Source organism: Talpa europaea, assembly GCF_964194135.1.
Source record: "Talpa europaea genome assembly, chromosome: 11".
Lineage (NCBI taxonomy): Eukaryota > Metazoa > Chordata > Mammalia > Eulipotyphla > Talpidae > Talpa > Talpa europaea.
In genome coordinates this window covers 11241794-11261625 of record NC_140078.1, presented here as the reverse complement: position 1 = coordinate 11261625, position 19832 = coordinate 11241794, and the positions used below count along the sequence as shown (strand labels likewise).

Here is a 19832-nt window from a genome sequence, read left to right as displayed (position 1 = left end):
TCAAGGTGTTAGGGGGAAAAGGATGTCCTGAGCTAATTCCATGCAGGCTTTGTGGACTCCACCCCGACTCCAGACCAAAGCCATCAAGACATTGGGAAAGACAAATCCCATCACCACAAAAGGGAAGGTTGCTGGGACCTGAGGGTGGAGTTAAGCAGCCAGGTTGAGCATAAAAACCAGACACGTGGACCCTGAGGGCTCTCTCGCCTCTTGGCTTCACAGCTCTTGGCTCTCCACCAGCTCTCAGCCTGCCATTGGGATTCCAGGTGGGCGGAACGGGTTGGACGCATTGAAGACTTTATCTCCCACTTTTCTCCAAGTTGTACATTTCCTCCTTTTCCCTTCCTTGTGAATAAATCTTTTATTAACCTTTCGTGTGTGCCTGCAGTGGAGTATTAAGTCCCTTTAAAGTGCACGGGTGAGGACCCACACTCAGACAACCCGTTTTATATCGGGGCTGCCCTGTGACAAAGGGAGCAAATTGATAGTTTTGATTAAAGAAACACTTGATGGATGAGCGACACCTCAGCCTTCCTTTCTCCTTAAAGCAGGAATTTTCTCCGACCTTCCTCCTCTCTGTTCCCCTGAAAGGATGAAATACATCTCTCTGGAAAGGTGTCCTCCCAGCTCAGGGATGGAGAGGCCCTGACCCCCTCCGTCTCTGCTGGAAGCTGGCTCGCTGGGCTCGCTAAGTTCACCGCCCACACCCACACTTTCAAGCATTTCCTTTTCCTGCCTGTTCCTCGCAGACGAATCACTTCTTTGCCCAAAAGCTATAGACGTTTGTTGTTTGGGTCGCCCACTAGGTTCCATAGTTGATGGAGTGTGCCTTTTCTCGTGCCACTGGCTCTTGTGAAAGACTTTTCAATCACCTTCCATGCTCCCCACACCTGCCTCCCTGGCCATCCCTTCTCATTCAAGGTCATGAAATCATTTTCCTCATCCTGTCCTTCCCATCACCTTTGGATTTTGCTCTCTGGCTGCTCCTTTTCTCCACTCGATCACCATGTATTTGATAGCTTCCCCCACGGGTCTTTCCTGAGCTCCAAGCAGATGTTTCCATTTGGATGTTCCCCAGGTTCACCAGACTCAACATGGCCAGAATTAATCTCATCCTCTTTCTCCCAAAAAACCGCTTCTCCTCCTGCAGCCCAGTCTCAGGAACCTGCAGACACTGCCCACCCCATCCATCGCTCAAGCCAGAGCGGGCACCATCACTCACGTCTCACCCCACACCTAATCAACCGCCATGCGCTATTGATTCTCTCTGCAGGGTCTCTATCGAATCCATCCTCTCTGTCCCTCCACTGCCACTCCCTTGGGTGGGCACCATTTCTCTCTTCTAACTGAAGCAGCTGCCAACTCATCTTTCTGTCCACGGCCTCCCACTCACCCCCAGAGAAGCAGAGCCTTCTAAACCACGAATCTGTCCACTTCACTTCCATGCTTAGAACTCTCATATAGGGTTTTCCTTTGCTCTTAAGACAAAGTCTTAATCATAATCATTAAACACACCTCAGCCCCTTGCCTAACTTCTCCTTGTACCTGAGGGGGGTGGTTGCTGTGGACAAGGCTGAAGGTCTAGGCCACTGAGCTGGTATGTGACACAGACTGAGGACCTAAGACATTTTTTTACAGGGCAGGGAGAGGGGCACTCCAGACCTCACAAATCTGCCTACTCTAAATGGGTTCTGCCATCCGCCGCATCAACACAAAACAAATGAGACTTTAGTGGGAAGGAACTTTAATACAATCAGTGAACAATACAGAAAAGACAAAAGAATCTAGTTTCTAAATCAAGCACCCAAAGTTACCCGTCCCCTTGTGGGTAAAAGTCCACCCAAATGGGATTGGCCCAGAGCAAGGCCCCAAAGCCTGCCACAAGTCTAAAGCATCTTCCAGTGGGGACCCACAGAAAAGGATCAGAAACAACCAGACAAGTCTGGAAGGAAAAGAGCAAAATCAAAATCAAGGCAAAAACCGCCATTGTCACCTCCCCACGGGTCTCACCCACATCTGTGTCACCCAGTCCACGACCACAAGGCCAGCGCAGTTTCTTCACGTGTCTCTCAGCTCCATGTGCCTCCTCCAGGTCTCCTTCTGGCTCCATCCTGTTTCCTTCCTTCCTCAGTCTCCTCTGCAGCTTCTCCTCTCCCTGCTCAGCTCCACCCTCCCTTGGGTGGGGCAGGAAACCTGGAACCTCCCCCTTTCCTGGGGACCACCCTGTTACAATTTGGCAAAGGGAAACGACTTGCAGGGCAGCTGAAGAAGTAAAGGGCTGAGGCTGCTCCCCTGGGGTACCTTTCTCACAGCTCCCTCTCCTCTGTCACTCTCCAGAGGTTAGGATCCCAGGGGAGAAAAGCCTGGAGAGGGCACAGGGCCTGTTCTTTAGCTTTCGGGAGGCTTTGTTCCAGTCTCCTTAGCGTCTTCCATCTTTTTTTAAAGATTTATTTATTTATGCATACAAGAACTGGGGTACAGGCCAGAGGTGAGGGGGTGAGAGGATTCACCAGAGACAGCATCTTCCATTTTGATCGCACAGCTCAGGGTCGTTGCGTGAGACCAGCGGGAGTGTCTCCTTGCGAGGACCCATCCTCTGTCAAGCACGGAGCAAGCTGAACACATACCTGTTTCATTAAATTGTGCAGAGCACACATTACACCTTTCCCCTCAGCTATGAACTCCCAAGCCAGAAGATGAGCCTAAAGAAGCTGAAAAAACCGAAGTGCAGATGATGTTTGAAGAGATGTTGGGTCCACCGAGCAGGGAGCAGGATGCTTAGGTAACCTTTTTTTCCTGCATTCATTTTTTTTAATGTCGATTTTTTTTTTTTGCATTAACATTGTTGTTCATTTTTATGATATTTGATGTCTCCCTTCAAGTGTAACCCCAAAACTTCCCCTCACCACATCAACTGTGAACCATCACTATAGTCCCTGGTGCTCTTGTCTCCCCTGTTTTGAGCCCTCCCCCTCCCCTGCTGTGTGTCTCAGATGTATAATTTACTCAGTGAAGTAGGTCAGAAAGAAAAAGAAAAATACTGGATGGTTTTGATGTCGTTTTCGGAGTCAGTGGGGTTTGGAGCGCCGGGTCCTTGGGTTCACCCATCAACTCAAAAACGACATCAGTTTCACTTTATAGGCAGAAAATAGGGAAACCAAGCAAAGGGTCAGAGGGAAAAAAAAAGACAAATCTTGGGTAATCTTCGAGAAAAGTTTTACCAGAGCTCCCCTCTCAGCAGCATTCAGGCAGTTTCCCAAAGAGACAAAGATGTTTGCTTATATCCAGGGTCTTTGGCTTACCAGAAGGCCAGGAGAAACTTGCAAAGATACCGGCAGGCAGAAGGAGCTGTTAGCCAGGAGGGCCTGGCGTGTTCTGATATAACCTTCTTTGTGGGGGGAGAGGGGCCCTCATTCCTTTGTGGAATTGTTATCTATTGTTAGATTAATGATTTCGAGGGTGTGACTAGTTGATTTGTAAGGGCTGATGATTCTCTACTATGACCCTCAGGCTCCATAGCCCGACCTCTGGTCCGCACCTCTGGGTGATTGTAGGGTGAGGAAAAATTGTCAGGCTTTTCTGCCCTCCCGCCATCAGGACAGATGATGGATCCTTGCGGTCCTGAATGCATGCCTGATGGCGGGCACCTGGAGTAGGGTGTGGGCAGAGGTGGATGGGATTCACCTGGGCTGAGACTGGGCTTTTAAGGGCAGAGTCACGGGGACGCCGGCAGAAGCCGAGACAGGAGCAGAGAAGCCAAGAACGAACAGAAGCCGAGAGAAGAAGAGCAGCAGAGAGAACGCCAGAGAGCCCAGATAGAGTGAGGATTAGCTGGGGGCTGTGAGGACTGCCAGCCTCCCAGCCCCCCAGCACCCCTGCCTGCCATAAGCCTGGAAAATCCCAATAAAAGCCTGCAAAGCCACTGAGGACACTGACTCCTCCTTTACCCAGTCTGCTGGATCAGAAAACCTGCTCAGTGCCCTGTTCCTGTCCTTACAGTGATTTCTACAGCAGGCCCTCGTGGTGATTGCCAAGTCCCACATACCCGCTTCCTGACTGTGCTTGAGGCTTTTTCATTTCTGTAGCTGGTTTAATTAAGATGTTAATCATCTCTACCCCCACCTCCAGGTTGCGGTCTTGTGACACCTCCCAAGTTTTCTTATTCTAAGCCTCCATTACAGAGAAGGGAGGGTAAGATCGAAGGGACTCCCCCCCTCCCTGTAGAGGTGCCCCACCTATGAAGTGGCTGGGCAGTGGCTTCAGGCTCTCCTATGGCCTTCAGTGCTGGCCCCGCGCCCCGCACGTCACTCACAGTGAGACCTTTGACCTCTGTCCCGTAGATGAGGACAAGGAGGGAACCCAGAGGCTGGCAGAGGGATGAAGGGTGCGAGGCGTGGGGGCGTTACAGACCATGTGTGTGTAGACCCTGCCCGCTGCGCTGGCGCTAGCTTTCCAGAAGAGACCCAACTTGACGGTTTCCTTCAGAACACTGGCCTACTCTCTTTGGTAACTTCCACATTTACATATAAATTGCTACCTAATGGCTCTGCCCTCCTTTATCTTAGCTCCAGGTTCTAATGAGCTGGAAAAAATGATCCTGTGCAGAGGAATAATGAAGCTTCCAGGCTGAGTGAGGGAGACTAGCGTGGTTCTTCCCGCAGTGGGCGGCGGGGAAAGCAAAGGAGGAGGGGTCAGGATGTCCCCTTCCCACTGGGCCACATGTCCCTAGTTAGAGGAAATTTTTTTTGTTACAGTTGCAACATGATGAAAAATCAAGCAAGAAAGTATATGAAATCCACTACAGTTTGTAGAAAGTAAGTCATAATTCTATTTGTTCTGCCGGGTGTACAGATGGCAATTTTTTTATCCAGACAGAAACTAAAAGTAAAGATGGACTAGGAGCGCCATCTGGAGTGAGATCTGTCACTACCTCTGTGCTCAGATTCAGAGATCTCTGCAAAATTTGGGGAACAGGAAGATAAATTATAAAGTCCCTCTTTCGCTCAACACACCACAGACCCCCCCAAAAAATATACACACTGTTGTTCCCCTGGCTTTCCGTAAGGCACCTTAAATACATTATTTAATTGCCCCAGATATTTAAGTGCCAGCACTTAAATACTATGTGCCAGCACTACTCTAGATGCTGGAGTTGCATAGTAACCAAAACAAAATTGGCTCTTGCCCTCATGGAGGGCAAATTTTTATGGAGGGAACAGGAAAGTGAATTTTTAATGGGTTAAAATCATTACAGATCGTGACAGATATTAGGAAGGAAATGAAGTATTGTAATAAATCATTTCAGCAGGACTTTCTTTATATAGGGTGGTCAAGGAAGACTTCCCTGAAGAGGTGCCATGTGAGCTCAGATCTGAAGGCTGAGAAATCAGCCATGGGAAGAGGGAGTGAGGGGCACACCGAGGAGGGAAAGTAGCTGGTGTGTTCTGGCCATTTAAAGGAGGTTATTGCCACCACATTAGAGAGTAGAGAAGGGAAGGGAAATTCAGGACCTAGGAATAAGGGGGTCAGCAGGGAAGTCCACTGCAGACCCTGGAGGACCATGTCCTGTCTACCCTTTGTGCACAGAACTCAGAATAATCATGACACAAAATGAGCCCAGCTGTGAGGACTGGATAAGTGAGTAGATGAGGGGGGGGTGTAGATACCTGGTTGGACTTCTGGTCTCTCTTATGCTCCCCATCCAACCCAATCCCTCTGCTGATCCAAGACGTCCACAATGTGTGTGTGTGTGTGTGTGTGTGTGTGTGTGTAATACTGGCAGAAGGTTTCACTTACCTCACCCCAGTCTGTACCCTGAGGGGTCGGTCTGGACAAAAGAGGGTGACTAAGAGTCAGATACATGCAGAATTCGGTGATGCTGAGTGCCAGAACCAGGACTTCTGTACATGCCGCAAATAATCTGGGGGCCTGATTCAAATCTCCCCATCTTAATTTAGGGCACACCAGCTGCTAACACCTGCATGTCCTGCCTGCTGCCTCTCTTGCCTCAGGTGAAATGACAGAAAGTGCTAGATAATTAATACCTAGTACCCTGGAGCAGCCCCCAATCAATGATCCATGCCAATCAGGACATAGAAATCCCAGCTCCTTCACCCCTCAAACAGAGTCCTTTGGAGATGTGTGCATTCCCATCCCCCAGAGCCCTAAGGTGAGGCTGCACCCCTCCCCACAGTGTCACTGACTTGGAGACACCTCTAAGCTCCCTCCATTCCCTGCCCTTCAACTGCTGTTTCCCACCCCAAAGATAAACTTCATGTACCTGAATTCACATCTCAGGACCTGCTTCCAGACGACCAGACCACTAGATACCTGTGCGCCCTTCCTTCCCGGATTCCCTTCTCTGTGGAAACCCTGAATGTGAGCACAGGGGAGTCTGAGCTGCCCTGGCCCCAGCGCTCCCCAGGAGGGAAATGGATGGGGAGGTAAACACCAATCAGTCAGGAGGCCTACATCTGAAATGGGCTCAGCTGTATTTCTGTAATCCCTGAACTTTGAGTGGAAAAATAATTGTCAGACTCCTTTCATGGCCATTAATTCTTTACAGCCGACACTGAGCCCTGGGGGCAAAAACAGATTGTCTGCAGTTATGGGTGTCCTGGCCCTGAATTCAGAACAGGAAGGTGAGTCTTTCTCTTAAGAACCACTCCTCCCTCCCTAGGCCCCCACCACCACCACGACACCCCTCACCCCAACACACACACACACTCTCAGAGCCCCAATGTGAGTGGCCAGGGCAGGCTGCAGACTGGAGGGGACAGGAAATAGCCCTCAATCCAGAGATACTAGGGTCAGGACCTGGATTAAAAATTATAGGTCTCCCTGGTGGTGCAAGGGGTTAAGTCTCAGAACTATGAAGCTTTCCGCAGCCACTGCAGTATGGGTTCAATCACCAGCTGGCCAGGGAGCTAACCCATATGGCGCAGCAGACCTCTCCTGTCTCACCCGCTGCTCCGCTCAGCAGTGTAATTCAGCATTCACCTGTTCTGCTCCCCACTCTGTCTCTGGTGAATCTTCTCAACCGCCACACATGTCCCCACAATCTCCATCACACTTGTGACAATCTTATTAGGGAGGTGTCATTACCAGTCCCGTCTCACTAGTGAAGACCGCAGAGAGGGGAAGGGTCTTCACCAGTGAGATTCTCCCTGACCAGCTGCCAGTAAGTTTCCTCTGAACTCTCCTCCCAGCCAAGCCCTAGAGCTTCCAAATTCACAGTTCCTTGCTTCTTTGAGAAATCAACCAAAAGGCAGAGGACCAACCATGCATCCAGACAAGGCTTACTGGACTTAGCTCAAGCACGAGGCAGCCCTGGAAAAAAAAAGTTTCTGGGCTGCCTCTCCAAAGGTGGCCCAGGAAGGGCATTTAAGGGGATGGGTCTATGAGGGCCAGGGCAGCCAGGAGCAGTGTCATACATTGTTTTGGGCTGGACTATGCCAGGCATGCACAGGTGGGTTCTGTGCTTGCGCAGATCTCAAGTGCCTGCAGCATCTAAGTCTCCAAGCTGACGAGACCCGGGTCACTCTAGGTCACATACTTTTACATCTGTGCATGGGGCCCTCGCACACGCCCCCCTTCCTAACCATTAGTTAGGCTCTCACACCTTCAGTCCAGGTGTAGCTCCTTGGGTCAGTCCCATGGGATAAGTTGTCTAAACATGATGTTAGGCAGTGGCCTGCCAGCTGGCGATTGAGTCAACCTGTTCAGACAGGACACTAGGCAGCCCCCTCCTACAGCCAATAGTTCAGTCCATCTGTTTGGGCCTCAGGCAAAAACATCCTGCCAGCTTGCATTGGAATTTGCACTTACTAAATAACAATAACCAACATTTATTTCATGCCCACTATGTACTAGGCACTGTTCTAAATGCTTTACAATAAAGTCACTTTTAGGGCCATCCTGGTGGCTCAAGGGGTTAAGACACAACCTATGAAGCTAACCGTAGCCATTGCAGCATGGGTTCAATCCTTGGCCAGGGAGCAACCCACATGGTGCAGCAGACCTCGTAAGACAGAGCTGAGGCACAGAAAGGTTAAGAAATTTGTCCAATGGGCCTCCCCGGTGGCGCAGCGGTTGAGCGCTGGGTTGCGAAACTGCGCGCGGCCTCTGCGGCGCCGGTTCAATCCCCGGCTGCTCCCTGGCCAACGGAGGAGGGTCCCACATGGCGCGCAGACCTCTCCTGCCGCCCGCTGCTCCCCTCAGCAGTGTACTTCGGTCCTTCTGCCTGCTCTGCTCCCCGCTCTGGCTCTGGTGAATTCTCTCACCCTCCCTCCCGCACTTCTGACTGTACCCAGTGCATGTATAAACAAAACAAGCAAACAAACCAGCAAACAAATAAATAAAGCATGCCTCTATTAAAAAAAAAAAAAAAAAGAAATTTGTCCAAGGTTACACTGCTAGCAGATGATAGAGCTGGCAACAGAGCCCAGGCTATCTGACTCCAGCGGCACGCTCTTCATCCTTCCTAAGCAATCAACTGAGGCACATTAAAAACTTAAGAGTTTGTTTGAACCATGAACAGAGGGTCTGAGAGCTTCCCCCAAATATCTGATAGACCCATGTATGAGAAACAGATACAGTTACCTGAACAGCCTCAGAGCACAACTAGGAACAATAGGTAGACAATCCAAGGTAATGATATTTTACTTTCTATAAAGAATATACTCATAGTGACAGATGTCCAAGAAAGATCTTCCCTGCTCAGTGGTAAATTTTCCATCAGGGTAGATGTTCACGTAAGGGTCAGAAAAACTCTGGATGAATAAGTACTTGACAATTAGATTTGGATCAAGGTCTACAAAGGTCTCCTATCCCTACACTTCATCCACGCAGGGATGAAGCAGGCCCCCCAATTTACCTGTCTCTGTAATCATATTGATAACCACCAGGTGGCGACAGAGCCCATCTTCTGTGCCAGGAGCAATTCTTAGCCTATTGAAAAATAAAATCAAAACCGAAAATACCATAAGTGAGGGACTCAAACAACTGACATCATGGACAAAAGTCAAAGACCATGAGCCAAGTCCTCAGTAGAGCTTTCATCCCCAGCATGACCCAGAGGGCTCCAAGTCCAGAAGTTAGCATTTTTTTTTGAGGCAGGTTATCTGCCTTTAAAATTTTCAATTGAGGACCTCCCTGGTGACTCAAGGGGTTAAGCACTGCACTATGAAGCAATCCACAGCCTCTGCAGCACGAGTTTGATCCCTGGCTGGCCAGGGAGCTACCCACATGGAGAGGCAGACCTCACCTGACTCGCCCGCTGCTCCTGCTGTTATAGAGCAGCCCGGATATTGAACGGGTTGCCTGGCTGTGGGTCCTCACCCGCGCACTTACAAGGGACTTATGAATACTCCACTACAGGCACACACAAAAGGTTAATAAAAGGTTTATTGACAAGGGAAAAGGAAATAAGGAAAATGTACAACTCAGGGAGAAAATAGGGAAATAAAGCCTTTAATGCGTCCTACCCGATCCACCGACCTGGAAACCCAAAAAGCACTCTCCGAGCTGGCCGGATGCTGCGAGCTGGTGGAGAGTCAAAATGGGGGAACCCCTCCAAAGCCCACGTGTCTGGCTTTATACCAACCTGGCTGCTTAACCCCACCCTCAGGTCCCAGCCACCTTCCCTTGGGTGGTGATGGGATTTGGAGTTCCCAGTGTCTTTGGCTTTGGCCTGGGGTGGGGGTGGAGTCCACAAAGCCTGTATGGAATTAGCTTTAGGACATCCTGTTCCCCCTAACACCCTCAGCAGTGTATTTCAGTCAGTCTGCCTGTTCTGTTCCCCTCTCTGTCTCTGGTGGATCCTCTCACCCCTGCATCTCTGGCCTGTACCCCAGCTCTTGTGTGAACTAATAAATCTTTTAAAAAAAAAAACCAAAGTCAAGATAAAGGCTGCCCTTTTCAGCCTCCCCATGGGTCCCTCACCCACATCTCTGAGTCTTTCAAGTGTCTCCTTCCATGTCCCTCAAGTCCCTGGTTCAAGTCCAAGGCAGAGAAGTAAGTGTGACTTCTTCCCACGTTTCAGCTCCATGTGCCTCCTCCAGCTCCCCTGGATCGCTCCGTCCTTTCTTCTCCCAGTCTAACTTCTTGCTGCTGGGCTCCGCCTTTCCTTGGGCAGGACAGGGAACCTGGAACTTCCCTTTTTGGAGGATTACCCTTTTGCAGTTTGGCTTCTATTGTTATAGGACAGGGAGAGGGGCAGCCCAAACCCCGCAAACCTGCCTATTCTAAATGGGTTCTGCCATCCGCCGCATCAACACAAAACATAGGAGATTTTAATGGGAAGGAACTTTAATAAAACTAGGAAACAACACAGGTAAGGCAAAGAATCTAGTTTCTAAATGAAGCACCCAAAGTTACCCGTCCCCTCGTGGGTAAAAGTCCCTCCAAATGGGATTGGCCCAGAGCAAGGCCCCAAAGCCTGCCACAAGTCTAAAGCATCTTCCAGTGGGGACCCACAGAAAAGGGTCAGAAACAACCAGACAAGCCCAGAAGGAAAAGAGCAAAATCAACATCAAGATAAAAGCTGCCATTGTCACCTCCCCATGGGTCTCACCCACATCTGTGTCACCCCGTCCACTACCAAAAGACAAGCGCAGCTTCTTCACGTGTCTCTAGGCTCCATGCGCCTCCTCCAGGTCTCCTGGCTCCATCCTGCTTCCTTCCTCAGTCTCTTCTGCAGCTTCTTCTCTTCCTGCTCAGCTCCACCCTCCCTTGGGTGGGGCAGGGAACCTCCCCCTTTCCTGGGGACCACCCTGTTACACTATGACACTACACTCTCTGGGTTTCTTCTTCACCTCTTCTGTCGCTTCTTCTCAGCCTCCTTTGTGTATACCGGTTTCAGAGTCCCAGCACTAGGCAGAATAATGCCCCTCCATGCCCATGTCCTAATCCCTCAAATCTTGAAGATGTTATATTGTTACAGGGCAGGGAGAGGGACAGCCCAAACCCCGCAAACCTGCCTATTCTATATAGGGTTCTGCCATCCTGGCTCCATCCTGCTTCCTTCCTCAGTCTCTTCTGCAGCTTCTTCTCTTCCTGCTCAGCTCCACCCTCCCTTGGGTGGGGCAGGGAACCTCCCCCTTTCCTGGGGACCACCCTGTTACACTATGACACTACACTCTCTGGGTTTCTTCTTCACCTCTTCTGTCGCTTCTTCTCAGCCTCCTTTGTGTATACCGGTTTATGCCAGCCGCATTAACACAAAACATGAGAATTTAATGGGAAGGAACTTTAATACAATTAGGAAACAATACAGGAAAGGCAAAGAATCTAGTTTCTAAATCAAGCACCCAAAGTTACCCGTCCCCTCATCAGTAAAACTCCATCCAAATGGGATTGGCCCAGAGCAAGGCCCCAAAGCCTGCCACAAGTCTAAAGCATCTTCCAGTGGGGACCCACAGAAAAGGGTCAGAAACAACCAGACAAGCCCGGAAGGAAAAGAGCAAAATCAAAATCAAGATAAAAGCTGCCACTGTCACCTCCCCACGGGTCTCACCCACATCTGTGTCACCCCGTCCATGACCAAAAGGCAAGCACAGTTTCTTCACATGTCTCTCCATTCCATGCGCCTCCTCCAGGTCTCCTCCTGGCTCCATCCTGCTTCCTTCCTTCCTCAGTCTCCTCTGAAGCCTCTTCTCTCTCTGCTCAGCTTCACCCTCCCTTGGGTGGGGCAGGAAACCTGGAACCTCCCCCCTTTCCTGGGGACCCCCCTGTTACAACAAAAGGGACTTTGTAGGTGTGATCTTGAGATGGGGAGATGACGATCCAGGCAGGCCTGATATAATTACAAGAGGATATCATTTATTTTTTATTATAGGAGGAAGGCAGGAGACCCACTGTCTGAGCAGATGTGACAAGGGAAAGAGGGAGTGGGGAACAGAGTGATTGGATATGGTCTCGACCGTAGTTAATGGCTAAAAATGTCAATTGTCTGCAGAATCTGGAAAAGGCAAGAGAGCAGGTCCAACCCTGGAGCTTTCAGAAGGAACAACCCGGCTCTGCTGACACTTTGATTTAAACGCAATGAACCATTCAGACTTCTGACCTCCAGAACTATAAAATAAATTTGTGTTGCTTTAAGCCACTAAATTGGTTATAATTTGTTGCAGCAGGCCAGGAATTAACACAGTCCCTGGGAGGCCAGTTCTGCCTTTTCTTCTGCTCTCCATTTAAATTGACTCTTTTTTTTTGGGGGGGGGGGGGATTTCATCTACTTAGTGACAAACTAACAAATTTATATTCTCTGGCCAACTATTTGCATTTTTCCACTTGACACTAATAGATTTTATTTGTGCATTAGTTCTGGTTAAAAAAAATTGTGAATTTACACCTCTAATTGACTACTAAACAATTCATGAATCAGGCAGCCAGGCATCCAGGTACTGATAGTGGAGGGTATTATAGACCGAGAGAGGGTGGGGCAAGGTTTTTGCAAAAGAAAAGCTAATAGGTAAACCCACCTCCCCTCAAGGGCGGGCAGGGGGTTCTTATCATGCAGATGACCTCGATGATGCTGATGGGAAACTCCAAATTGTTTTAAAATTTCACTTTTGGGGGTCTCTGTGGTGGCGTAAGGGTTAAGTCGCCCCACGTGCTATCATGTTATCACTACTGGGCCCTGAGTTCATCCCTGGCCAGGGAGCTACCCACATGGCACAGCAGACGGCTCCTGTCTCGCCTGCTGCTCCCCTCAGCAGTGTATTTCAGTGGATCCGCCTGTTCTGCTTCTGCTCCCCACTCTGTCTCTGGTGAATCCTCTCACCCCCACCCCCGCACCTGTGACCTACACCTCAGTTCTTGGATACCTGAATAAATAATAAATATAAAAGGCCTTATAGACTAGAGTGTGTTTTGTCTTGATGCAGTGCATGGCAGAACCTATTTAGAGTGGGCAGGTTTGGGGTTCTGGGGTACCCCTCACCCTGCGTGATAACACCTTCACCTTGCATCTTTTTTTTAAGATTAATTTATGCATACAAGAGCTGGGGCACAGGCCAGAGGTATGTGGGGGGTGGGGGGGGTGAGAGGATTCACCAGAGACAGAGTGGGGAGCAGAACAGGCAGATCGACTGAAATATACTGCTGAGGGGAGCAGCGGGCCAGACAGGAGAGGTCTGCTGCGCCATGTGGGTTGCTCCCTGGCCAGCCAGGGAATTGAACTCGCGCTGCAGTGGCTGTGGATTGCTTCATAGGTTGTGTCTTAACCCCTTGCACCACCAGGGAGGCCCACATCCTTTTTTTTTTTTTTTCTTTTTTTGAAGATTTATTTTTCATGCATACAAGAGCTGGAGTGCAGGCCAGAGGTGGTGAGGCATGAGAGAAAGCACCATAGAGAATGGGGAGCAGACCAGGCAGATGTACTGAAACACTGCTGAGGGGAGCAGCGGGTGAGACAGGAGAGGTCTGCTGCACCTTGCGGGCCAGCTCTCTGGCCAGGGATCAAACCCATAACACAGTGGCTGCCAAAAGCTTCATAGCACTGAGACTCAACCCCTTGCACCACCAGGGAGGTCCCCACCTTGCATCTTTATTGGAGAAAACCTCAGTTAGCCAGTAGGGATAACCTGAGCAACATAGGTGAGAGCGAGCACATGTAAAATGACTTGCGCAGGTCATGGTAGAGCTGGCGACCTGTCTCCTGGCAGACCGTCTAATTTCTCTGTAGCCCTAACACATAAATTACAGCCTCTTAATTCAAATGTCTTCCTTAGTTTCAACATCTCCGAGGTGCTTTCAATGATCGGATCCACATTTCTTTCAAACTCTCTCTCTGACCATTGTCATTTCTAGATCGGTTTCTGGAGCAACTCTGGACACATGAACTCCACTTAATACACACACACTTGAGTGACCAGGTTCTCCCAAATCCTTTCCAAATGACAGTTGCTGGAATGTTAATGTTTCCAGATGTAAGGTGAGCAAAAGCCCATCAGAATCTAGTTTACACTCACTCTGAATCGCATGGTGCTTGGGCAATTCTTTTGGTTTCCGACTAACATATGTCAGGCCAGTGGCTGAAAACCACAATAATGAGAGCGTGTTCTAGATCCTCCTTTATAACCTAGGTAATGAGGGATTCAAAGTTATTGACTCTCTTCTGAAGCAAATTGAGGGGGCTTTCCCAGTCTGTGACAGACTCCCACCCCCCTCATTCCCTGCTGGGAAGGAACTAAGCTCCCAGGCTGCACACCCATCATTTCTCCTTTGAGTTGTTCTTCCAGAAAATCAACAGAGTAGATAGAGCTAGATCATCAGCAAGAGTCCACAGAATGCTTATGGCCTAGCACTCCCTTCCATATTGCTGGGTGAGACTTCATCCTCTCTATAACCTGTGCTATTCTAGGTTTTGTTGTCACAGGTTGCCCTGAGCTCTGGGGAAATAGAGGAGAGGAAGCAGAGGACGGTGTGACCTACCTCTTTCTCTTTTGGGTAAATAAACTGAGAAGGGAAGAGACCTGTGCACCCCACACATATGCTTTAGTAAATACAGTCTCATTACCTGCCCCCGAGAATGTTCCGTCCCACCAACACTATGCGAGTGTCAGTTCCTGGCTCAGCTCTTGCCAATGATGGATTTTAGCAAATTCTGAAATATTGACAGTTTGATGAATGAAAAACGGTACCACGTGGGGCCTCCCCGGTGGAGCAGCGGTTGAGCACTGGGTTGCGAAGCTGCCCGCAGCCTCTGCAGCGCCGGTTCGATCCCCGGCTGCTCCCCGGCCACCAGAGGAGGGTCCCACATGGCGCGCAGACCTCTCCTGCCGCCCGCTGCTCCCCTCAGCAGTGTACTTCGGTCCTGCTGCCTGCTCTGCTCCCTGCTCTGGCTCTGGTGAATTCTCACACCCTCCCGCGCTTCTGACTGTACCCAGTGCTTGTATAAACAAATAAATCTTTAAAAAAATAAATAATAAAGCATTAAAAAAAGAAAAAGAAAAACGGTGCCACGTGGTTGAATTCTTTCCCTAATCATTCCTTTTTTTAAAGGTCTGCCTCTGTGTTCTTTATCTCACGTGAAGCCCCGCGCGTGGCCTCCACCACTAGATGCCACCACGAACACGCCTCGGTCCTGCCCAGCGCTCAGCCTGGACCCGGACTTTGCAGCTGCCTTCCAGCCAGAAGCGAAAAACCACTGAGATCGCCGCGCCCGATTAGAGGCAGAATAAGCGGAAATATCTCGGGGAAAACTTTTCCTCTGCAGACGCCGCGCCCTTCACCAGACTTGCGTCCGAGCTCGTGGCCTTGGTCTTGGGTCTCTTCGCCACTAAAACTTCCCCCTCGGGCACTTCGTTTACTTCTCCAGCTTAAATGGCATCGCTGGAGACGAACTCAAACTGTTTCTTCCCGCCTCGCGGGAAGCGCCTTCCACACCACCGCAGACGGGGGGGGGGGCCGGGGCGCACAGACGCGCCTCCGGGGGGGGCTGCGGGCGCCTTCCCCAGCCCCGGGCCGTGCGCCCCTCGTGAAACCCGCACGGAGCCTGGCGCTGCCCGCGCACCCCAAGTCAGGCGGCCCAGCTGCCAGCGCTTCGGGAAGGACCCCTGGGAGGGGGCGCGCGGGGGGCCACCCGCCAACGCGCCGAGAGGGACCCCTCGCCCAGAGGGGGGCGCTGGCCCTCGGTGGAGACTGAGGACACGCAGGACGCAGCCAACGGGGCTGCCGCTCGCCTCGCGGGCCCGGCCGCGTCGCCCTGACCTCCGGGATACGAAATGGGCGCGCCGGCCGGTCCCCGCCGACCTGCGGCGCCGGGAGGCGGGGAAACGCGCAGTCCCCTCTTAAGGAGCCAATCAGAGCCCACGGGGGCCAGGCATGACAGCCCCGAGGGCCAATGAAAAACGGGGATTCTAGCCGGGGGGGCCCCCACCCCCAGCTCCGGTCCCGCAGAGCGCGCGCCGAGGGACAGTTTTTTCAAAGGGTCAAATGCGCAGACAAGGCCGGAGCTGGAGGCCCAGCCGCGACGTTTGCAACGACGGGTGGCGAACAGCCCGCGCGCGAGCGAAACCGTCCTAGCGGGCGGCCCCCTCGCAGGTCACGCTCGCGCGCCGGGCTCCCGCGCGGCAGGGTACGTGCTGCGCGCTGACGTCACGTCGCCCCGCCCCCAGCCGCCCGCCCTTATAGCGTCACCCTGGCGCGCGCGCACCATTGTGTGGCTGGACTCGGCCGCCGCTGTGGTGTGAGGCGCGTGTTCGGGCCCTCGCCGTCCCCGCACCCGCACCGCGGCTCCTGCCTTGCGGCCAGCCGTTCGCCAGCCAGCCCTCGGGCCCCCCGCCCGCCACGGACATGCCCCGCGTCTACATAGGACGCCTCAGCTACAACGTCCGGGAGAAGGACATCCAGCGGTTTTTCAGCGGCTACGGCCGCCTTCTCGAAATAGACCTCAAAAATGGGTGAGTCGGGAGCGGGCGCCCGCAGCGGCCGGGGCCGGGGCCGGCGGCGGCGGCGGGGCGGTCAGCGGCGGAGACGGACCAGGCCGCGGCGCCGCGTGGCAGGGCCTCCAAGATGGCGGCGGCGCGGGGCCGCGGGAGCGCGCGGGGGCGGGGCCGGGCGCGCCCCCGCCTAACGACGCCCCGCCCGGCCCGGCCTCGCGCCGCCCCCAGGTACGGCTTCGTGGAGTTCGAGGACTCCCGCGACGCCGACGACGCCGTTTACGAGCTGAACGGCAAGGAGCTCTGCGGCGAGCGCGTGATCGTGGAGCACGCCCGGGGCCCGCGCCGCGATCGCGACGGCTACAGCTACGGAAGCCGCAGTGAGTCCGACCCCCGCGCGCTCCGCGTCCTTGGGACCTGGTGGGGCGGGCGCAGGCTTAGGGCGGGCGGGGTGGGGCCTCCCAGCCGGGGCGGGCGCGGGGGCAGTGGGGTGTCGTTTGACGCGGGTGTCCCCGGACCCCGCTGCCTCCACGCCGGCCCGCGGAGCCACGGGACGCCGGAGCGCGGGGTTTGGGCTTGGGGTGTGGCCTAGCCAGGGTCTGGGGGTGTTGGTTGGGGGCTTGATGGCCAAGTTGGGAGGAGGGTGGCTTCTGCTGGGCCCCTGTCGGCACTGTCGTGGGCTTTTCCCGCGGAGGAAGCGAGGGGTGGTTGTTACTGGTTGTTCTCCCCCTTGCTTTCCTGGCAGTGCCTTTAGCTAGAAATGTGAATGTGTAGCGTGCAAGTTGGCGGACAGGTTGGGGTGGAGGTGGGTGGGGGCGGGGAAAGGGGAGGAGTTTTAAGTGTGGGTTTCAAAAGATTGGCAGGGGCCAGAGAAAATACTGTTTTGAACTAAACGTGGTGTCATACCACGACGTAGATATCCATAAGCTTTATGCTGTATTTGAAGTAGTTGGGGCATGTTACTGGGAGGAGGTGGGGGGATTTTGGTTATGTTAAATGTTTGATGTTGAAATTGTTGCATGTTGAATTCAAACTTTTTAACAAGTCCTTGATGTTTCAATTTGAAAGTGACCAATGGGGCTGAGGCTGTGTCCACTGAGGCTAAGATGACTGCCTTTCCTGATTGGCCTTGGCTTTTCCATACATTGTGTGACCCTTGCCCTATGACCCTTTGGCTGACCTTACCGGAAGCCATGACGACAGCAGCCTTTTGCCATTAGACGCAGGGTGATGGTGAGGATTCCAAGGGTTAGACAAAACTGGTTAATCTGAACTAGGTGACTGTTACCTTGCGTGTTTTGTGGCCAAACCACCACCAAAAACCTCACACTGTGATGTAAGTACTTAGTGTAACTAGTAAACATTTTTGTAAAATGTAGAAATGCATGTAATCAGTTAAGTTTTATATTTTACAATGTTCTGTAAAATAAAACTTAGCGAGGTAAATTGAATAAAGGAGCAGTCACTCTCTAACAGTTGTAGGAGAAGTTTAGTTGGAATTTAGTCTGTTTGACTTGCCCTTAATTTAATTTATGGCAAATCACAACTGTATCAAAGGTTTAGCAGTATAATAGCAAAGTCCTACTCCAGTAAATAAAAGTTGATATGTTTGTACTAACTTTCAAAAACATGCATTTCTATCATTACAAAGCATCTAACTGTTCTCTTCATATGATAAAGGTGGTGGAGGTGGATACAGCAGTCGAAGAACATCTGGCAGAGACAAATATGGACCACCTGTTCGTACAGAATTCAGGCTTATTGTAGAAAATCTGTCTAGTCGTTGCAGTTGGCAAGATTTGAAGGTACGCAGTATAAAAAAGACTAATCAATACAAAGTAAAAGTCAACAAGCAACTATAAACCAGAGACACACTGGGAGGGGGAGGGAAAGGAAGGACTAGAGTCAAAATAAGGGGGGAGGTGCAGTTGTCTGGGGAATATAACCAAAATGTAAATGCATACATTGTGCAAAGATGAAAAAGATGTAAGAATGATATAAAACAAAATATTTAAATAAATAAAGCGTATATTCTGGGGGGGGATGGTACGCAGTATAGCTTGTGGTTGTTAACATGTGTGACTGATGTTTAAAGGGTACCATGTCTTGTCCTAGTTTATTTCTGATAATCAGGTACAATTGTAGACCTTTAGATTTCTGGATCTGACTGGTTTTTTCACTCTTAGGATTTCATGAGACAAGCAGGTGAAGTAACTTATGCGGATGCTCACAAAGAACGCACCAATGAAGGTGTGATTGAGTTTCGCTCCTATTCTGATATGAAGCGTGCTTTGGATAAACTGGATGGTACAGAAATAAATGGGAGAAATATCAGACTCATTGAAGATAAACCACGAACAAGCCATAGGCGGTCTTACTCTGGAAGCAGGTCAAGGTAATATGTTGATGGATGTGGAGAGGGAAGAAAGTATATTTTCCAAGAACAAAGAAAAGTTCTGGTAGTGTTGATGCTTCGTTAAAAATAGGTCATTGCTTAGACGTCTTGTTTGTATATCATTGGATTCTTTACCAGATGTTTTGACAGTAGTTTGAGCCATTTATTTTTGATAAATGGCTCAAACATGCATGTTGATGTATTGAGATATTTTATTGTTTCTTGTCACAGGTCACGGTCTAGAAGGAGGTCACGTAGTAGGAGTAGGAGGAGCAGCCGCAGTAGGTCTCGAAGTATCTCAAAAAGTCGTTCCAGGTATTGGGTCTTTTTCTTATTGGTACTGTTATTTGTTTGTGGAATACTTGTCTGTTCTGGCAAGGTATTAAAAAAAATTCTGGCTTTTCTTGTCCAGATCCAGGTCTCGGAGCAAAGGTCGATCACGTTCCCGATCAAAAGGCAGGAAATCTAGATCAAAGAGCAAGTCTAAGCCTAAGTCTGATCGGGGCTCCCGTTCTCGCTCTCGAAGCAGATCTAAGGATGAGTATGAGAAATCTCGAAGCAGATCTCGTTCTCGATCTCGTTCCCCCAAAGAAAATGGAAAAGGTGATATAAAGTCAAAGTCTAGATCAAGGAGCCAGTCTCGTTCCAACTCACCCCCACCTGCTCCACCCTCTAAGGCTCGTTCTGTGTCCCCTCCACCAAAAAGAGCTTCAAGGTCACGGTCAAAGTCAAGGTCACGGTCCAGATCGAGTTCCAGAGATTAACCCAGAACTCCAAGTTCTTTGCACACTATTATGGAACACTTTCCTACTTAGGCAGTTACTCTTCCATATTTGTACTTGGCCTCTTCTACAGGAGGAATCTCCTAAAACCGAAATTTGATTTGTGGCCAAATTTGGTGGAAAAGATAAGGTTCTAAAGAAATGGTGGCATGAAGTCAGAGACCTTCTCCCTTCTTTGTAGAATTAAGATAACTTTGATTTTATAGCTTTTGAGCTAAAATAACTTTTGTAAAGATTAAGCTCATTTAGATTTTTTTTAAGTATTTCAGCAGG

The 19832-nt window shown here is 50.7% G+C and overlaps 1 protein-coding gene across 1 annotated transcript; it reads left to right on the top strand.

The window, feature by feature from the left end:
* Positions 1–16259: 16259 nt before the first annotated feature.
* Positions 16260–19541, top strand: SRSF6 (serine and arginine rich splicing factor 6; the record flags this gene model as incomplete). The annotated part of the gene is made up of 6 exons (XM_084246913.1): positions 16260–16403; positions 16614–16762; positions 18063–18187; positions 18569–18777; positions 19009–19092; positions 19190–19541. The coding sequence occupies exons 1-6, from the start codon at positions 16297–16299 to the stop codon at positions 19539–19541; spliced, it is 1026 nt and encodes a 341-aa protein (XP_084103039.1). The 5' UTR covers positions 16260–16296.
* Between the last annotated feature and the right edge of the window lie 291 nt (positions 19542–19832).